Source organism: Clinocottus analis, unplaced genomic scaffold, assembly GCF_023055335.1.
Source record: "Clinocottus analis isolate CAN_PGR_092001 unplaced genomic scaffold, fCliAna1.0.p SCAF_5, whole genome shotgun sequence".
Classification (NCBI taxonomy): Eukaryota; Metazoa; Chordata; class Actinopteri; order Perciformes; family Cottidae; genus Clinocottus; species Clinocottus analis.
The window spans coordinates 21,035,251-21,041,839 of NW_027176207.1; the positions used below are offsets into that span (position 1 = coordinate 21,035,251).

The 6,589-nt window shown below is 41.9% G+C and overlaps 1 protein-coding gene across 2 annotated transcripts in view; it reads left to right on the top strand.

Moving 5' to 3' along the window:
* The window catches only part of esr2b (estrogen receptor 2b), a 25,666-nt gene extending 22,445 nt beyond the window's left edge, over nucleotides 1-3,221 (top strand). For both annotated transcript variants that reach the window (XM_068601321.1, XM_068601322.1), the window contains 3 exons: nucleotides 40-223; nucleotides 709-1,023; nucleotides 1,659-3,221. In XM_068601321.1, coding sequence (XP_068457422.1) covers nucleotides 40-223; nucleotides 709-1,023; nucleotides 1,659-1,773 — 614 coding nt within the window. In that variant the 3' untranslated portion in view covers nucleotides 1,774-3,221. The remainder of the gene's footprint in view (nucleotides 1-39; nucleotides 224-708; nucleotides 1,024-1,658) is intronic.
* The last annotated feature ends 3,368 nt before the right edge of the window (nucleotides 3,222-6,589 follow it).

Here is a 6,589-nt window from a genome sequence, read left to right on the forward strand (position 1 = left end):
TGCGGGAGCAGAAGTGAGGAATGCTTCCCTGTGTTGCAGATCTGTGTACGAGCTCCCCGCAGACGGCCGAGGAGCTGGAGAGCAGGAACAAGCTGCTGCGTCTGCTGGACTCGGTGATCGATGCTCTGGTCTGGGCCATTTCCAAGCTGGGCCTGTCGACCCAGCAGCAGACGCTGCGCCTGGGACACCTCACCATGCTGCTCTCCCACATCCGCCACGTCAGGTACAGCCAGCAGGCGGCGGGAAGCCGTGCAACCGCACCGAGCCCGGAGGAGGGGAATGGAGAAAGCACACCGAGGCTTTTTACTGATCGCCGGCCAGCTTTATGTCTGTCTTTGGGATTAGCACGCTCCCTCAACACCATATTCCAACATTATTGCTCAACCGGCATGAAGAGCGCATACAGAGAATACTTGACTTGAAATGATGGGAGGATCTTTAGGTAAAGACTTTTCAAGAGGGCAGTAAATCCGTCTTTTTCTTACAGGGATGACGAAGTTCAATCCAACCCAAACCACACCAGCATTAAAAATAATGAACGAAGTCACAAAGTAACAATATGTCAAGTTAATAAATTCAATCAAAAGCAAGAAGTAGATCAAAGAAAAGGTCTAGAACTCTTGGAAGGACTCGGTTCAGATCGAACCACTTCCTGTCACATCCTCTCAATGTGAATCCAAACGGCTGAAACTCTGCTTCCCTCCGCAGCAACAAGGGCATGGACCACCTGTCCACCATGAAGAGGAAGAACGTGGTGCTGGTGTACGACCTCCTGCTGGAGATGCTGGACGCCAACATGACGGGCGGCGGCAGTCAGCCGTCGTCCTCGCCGAGCTCCGACTCGTACTCCGACCAGAACCAGTACGCCCAGCATCCGTCCCACCAGCACCAGCAGCCGGCCGCCGACGGCCCGCGGGGGCCCCTCGAGGGCCCGGTGCTGCTGGACGGACACCTGCAGGCTCCGCCCCCCCAGTCGTCGCCTCCCTATCAGAGTTTAGTGGTGTCTCACATGGACGGCAATGAGTGAGTTACCGCCATCGTACCTTTTTTTTTTACCTTTTTCATTGTTCCTTTTTTACCTTTTCCTTGTACCTTTTTCTTAAACCTTTTTTTTTTTACCTTTTCCTTGCACTGTTTCCTTGCACCGTTTCCTTGCACCTTTTCCTTGTACCTTTTTTTTTTTTACCTTTTCCTTGTACTGTTTCCTTGTACCGTTTCCTTGCACCTTTTTAGCTTTAGTTCAAAATAAAAACTCATAAGTAAGAATTTGGGGGATTTTCATGCTTTGGGATCAGTTGAAGAAGGAAGGAAAAGAAAGCAGAGGGTGAAGAAAGGAGGGAGGGCAGAATGAAGGAAATAAGAAGAGTAACATGAAGGAAAGCCAGAAGGAATCCTCTTGAAGGGAATGTGGGAAGGAATTGTGGGGAAAGAGGAGGACGGAAAGTAGCGGGGAAATAAATTAAGACAGACGAAAGGAGGTAAGAATAATGGAAGGATAGAAAACGAGGAGGATGGAGAGGAAGGGCTAATGAGGACAGGTTGGAAGGAAACGATGGAAAGAAAGAAAGGAAATATTTGGCGGATAAAGTTGTGGATGAAAGAGAAGTCTGTGAAACTGGCTCCCGATGAATCCTAACTGTGACGACTTCCCTCTGCAGCTACATCCACGCGGAGCCGTGGTCGCTGCACGGCGGCGACGACTGTCCATCGGTGCAACCGACAGATTACATCATCTCCAACCGAGGGGTCATGGAAACGGCCTTAGAGGGGTGACGGGGCCCAAAGACACTAAACTGTGGGACTTGAACCTTCGATGCCCCTCCCCCGAAGACGCAGAGAAGGAATCCACACACAAAAGGATTAAAAAACAAACGGAAAGTGCTGTTGTGAGGTATTTTTTTTCCTCTGCTGTCGAGATGTTTTTAGTCTTTAAAAAAAAAAACGACAAAAAAAACATATTTTGATCGAATGTATATTTTGTGTGCGTAAATATTTCCTGTGAATGTGCACTATTACGCTCGCTGAACCTCCGGCGGGCAGCGAGCTCTTTTTTGATATACAGTATTTGTATCTCTTTTTCACCTCGGTGTAAACATCCAGAACAAGCCGGCGGCGACTCGCAGGACGGCGCGTGTGGTCGACGCCCACACACATTTCCATAAAGGTTGTCGGTCGCATCGCAAAGCAGAAAAAACAAAAAGGGCATTGCTTTCCATCACACTGGTGTTCTCCTCCTTCTCTTCTATACGTGAACTTTGGTATTTTAATCCAAGCCCGTTCGTCCAGCTGTTTTTTTTCTACTCTCTTTGTACAAAACTACAAGTTCCCGTGGCGTCACGAAGCAGCATGTTGTGGCCTTTCAGCAAGAAGACTGTTAACGCTCCTCGGTTCATCTGGACACACTGAGGCTGCGTTTACACCGCGAGTGGCTCGGACCGGCTCCCAAAACCTCCCAAAATAACCCCAATTTACCTCCATGCACGCTAAACAGCTGAGCTTTGAAAAGGTCGTTATAAGTTATGCCAAAATATCAAATTGCAGTATGTATGTTTATGTTCCTAAGATGCTAAACATTACTTTTTATTGTGTAGAAAGGCGAAGGTCCTCCCGTGCCAGTGAGACGTTACTTTAGAAGAAATATGTACGGTGGTGAACGGCTAGAAACGATAACTTTTTGGTTTGAATTGCGCCGTCATAAACACGAGCAATGTTTGTTAAAAGATCATTCTGCAAGTCGCTATAAGTTATTTGCTGTTATGAATATAATTAAACCTTCAAAAGTTTACGTTGAAGTTGCATTTTCTGAGCTCAGAGGAACAAATGAATTAGTGAATTTATTTTTGCTTTACCTTCACTTCAAGACTTGAGCTAACGTACCAAATATTAGCATGTTGCTGTGCTAACTGTGTGCATTTAAAGATACAAAATGTTCACGCAGTGCTAACATGCTAAACAGCAGTACATTACCATGCCTATGATATGCATGTTGACACTGTGATAACATGCTAAACATTAGCATGTTAACATGCTAAACATTAGCATGTTAACATGCTAAACATTAGCATGTTAACATGCTTATTATATGCATGTTGACACAGTGTTAGCATGCTAAACATTAGCATGTTAACATGATAATTATATACTTGTTGACACTGTGATAACATGCTAAACATTAGCTTGTTAACATGCTTATTATATGCATGTTGACACAGTGTTAGCATGCTAAACATTAGCTTGTTAACATGCTTATTATATGCATGTTGACACAGTGATAACATGCTAAACATTAGCTTGTTAACATGCTTATTATATGCATGTTGACACTGTGATAACATGCTAAACATTAGCTTGTTAACATGTTTTTTATATGCATGTTGACACAGTGTTAGCATGCTAAACATTAGCTTGTTAACATGCTTATTATATGCAAGTTGACACAGTGTTAGCATGCTAAAGTATAACGGTCTCGCTACGCTGGTAAAGCAAAGTAAAGTTAAACATCGTCGTGTTTAAGTTGCTGCAGCACTTCAGATAGATTTAAATACTTCATTCATGACCTGCTAGCTGTGATGCTAAAGACTGAATGTCTTGTTAGCTTTAGCCGTCCTTCAGGATCAAGCTAACATGCAGATGCATGTCGATATGCTAAACCTGGCAATTTGTTTTTTAGATGTTGAACAATGTTCTGTTCGCTGCAAAGGAAGCAGAATGCAAAATGTATTAACGATTAACTTACGCACACATTTATAAAAACAATTTGAGAAAGAAAATTACATTTTGCAACCATTTTTAAGATGTTTATATCATCTATTTTTTTGACATTAAAAAAACATTCTCTGTACAAATACACATTTTATTAAACTGCACACAATTATTGGCAATTATTTTTGGAATAAACCTCCTTCAGCTCATGAACGCAGCCCGTTATTATTATTATTATTATTATTATTATTACTACTATTATCATCTGTTACATATCTAATCGATTAAAAGCAGACATAAACACAGCAGAACGCTTCTGCTAAACGTTCTGCACAGAACGCACGGGGAACCGGCTGCTTCCTGCTCTGCAGACGACTGTTTGCTTTGAGTCCTTGAACTTTTTGTCTCTTTGCACGTTTCGAGGCCTCGTGTTTCAGCTTGTTTGTCCGTGTTCTTGGTTCTCGCTCCGCTGACCACACAAGCTCCTTTTTAGTTGTTGGGTGCCATCAGAGTTCAAACGGCTTTGTTTTGATCCTCCACAATATTGGATTTATAACCCAGAATGCATCATTTAGGACCTTCTTGGACGTCCGGTCCGGTCGAGCTCTGCCACTTCGCGGCCAATGTAAATTCAGCCTCGGTGCCAGATCACCGTTCACTGCTCGATGGATACGTGTCCACTGCTTTCTCTCCTGGTGTCTGTAGCTTGCACATGCATGCACACACACACACACACACACACACACACACACGTACACGCGCATACACACACATGCACACACTTCTGTGAGATCTTTTGCCTGCTCTGAACTCGGCCACACAGTTTATTGTCAATCGCAAAATGACAATCTATACATCCCATAAAGAAACGGCTCACAAAATAAATCCAACTTGAAAGACTTTTTGTTGTTTGTTTGTGTTCCGCCGAGTGTTTTCAGATTAGGATTAAACGCTTGAGTTATTACATCAACTCACCCTCTTCTCTAACATTTAGGATCAATAATTTTAACTCTGGGAATTAAAAACCTTTAAAGATCTTTGTTTGTGCGACTGCACGGCGACGTTCAATACCCAAATGATCACTTATTGACTTAAAAAATAAAATCAATGTACTAAACTTTGACTTTATATTGATACAATAAACTATAACTGATAGTTTTATTGATATAATAAACTACGACTGACTTTATATTGATACAATAAACTGACTGTTTTTTTATTGACGTAATAAATTATGACAGTTTTATTGTTAAAATAAACTGACTTTGGGTTTTTTCGACATCTTTTCTGTAACTTATTTCAACACGATTCTTTGACCTCATTTTTTTGCATTCAACATTAATTTATACTTTGTGGCACAGAATTCATTGTATTCTCTAACAGATTATGAGCACTGCTAACAGACGGAAACAGATTCCTCATAAATATTCTGACGCATTCATATCTAATATCCTTTAAGTGTTTAGTGAGTCATAAAGTAAACAAAGCATAAATCATGGCAAGCAGTTTATTGTCAATCAAAACAGACAATCTATACATCCCATAAATAATAGCTCACAAATTAAATCAAACTTTACACACTTTAGTTTCTCTCTTTGAGGCTGAGATTATGTACATTAGGATTAAAAATGTGACGACCTTTTTAAGATCAATAATATTAAAGCCGTCTGCACAAAGATCTTCAAATGCATTGACATGTAAAAGATCACTTTACATTGTCATTAAATAGGGTTTTAAAGACACTTTTACATTATTTTAACCCCAAAAAATAAATAAACACCTTTTAAAACTTAAACAAAATGATTTGTTCCGATATAACTGCAATGTGAGATGTTAGCTCCTCACACAAGGAGGTAATGTGAGGACTTCTTTTACAAAAAACCTTTCAGTTCAGTGAAAATAATGAAAGATTACTGCAGTAAATGGAACATAATCATAGGAAAATATCTCTTTTTTTAATCTACTGGCATGTAAACTATTGCCCTGTGTTAAATATAGATTTCAGTAACACTCTCAAACTCAAATAAGTATTTGTCTCTCAGTATTTTGCCCGTATATACAAATATGAGCATCAATAACACCAATAAGTACATGATGTGACGCCGTGTGCGCGTCCTGTTGGCTGCAGAAAGGCGTGTTGCAGATGAAGCGTCGCTTCAATATCACTCAAAACGTTTCTGTACAAAATGTGAGAACGTCTCTGCTTTGGTTCATAAAACTGTCTTTTTCCCTCCAGTTCAGTACAAACATGAAAATATCCTGTGAGTAGTAAAATAGGGTCATGAGAATTGAAAGAACTACATTTAAAAATGACAAAACCTTTTCACACGAACCCGTGATATGGCTTCTCTTGTTTTCTTCATAACTGTGAAACTCCACGAACAATAAATATATATTTTTAAATACAAATCCGATTATATCAAAAGATGGGCGGGGCTTCTTGTTTTGTGTCTTTGCACCTGAACATTAACGCTGTTCAGGGCTTCAATTTGGGGATTTTCTTTTCAGGGACAGCGTGACCTGTGGCAGCTCTCACGATGGGCGGGGCTTCTTGTTTTGTGCGAAAGGGAGACGAAAAGAGTGTCTTTGCACCTGTTCAGGGCTCCATCTTGGATTTTACTTCATGTGGGCGGGGCATCATGTGGGCGGGGCATCATGTGGGTGGGGCATCATGTGGGCGGGGCATCATGTGGGTGGGGGCCCATTGGTGTAGCACAGCATTGTGTGTGTGTGGAGCATTATGTGGGCGGGGCATCATGTGGGCAGGGCATTATGTGGGTGGGGCATCATGTGGGCGGGGCATCATGTGGGCGGGGGCCCAATAGTGTAGCGCAGCATTGTGTGTGTGTGGAGCATCATGTGGATGGGGCATCATGTGGGCGGGGCA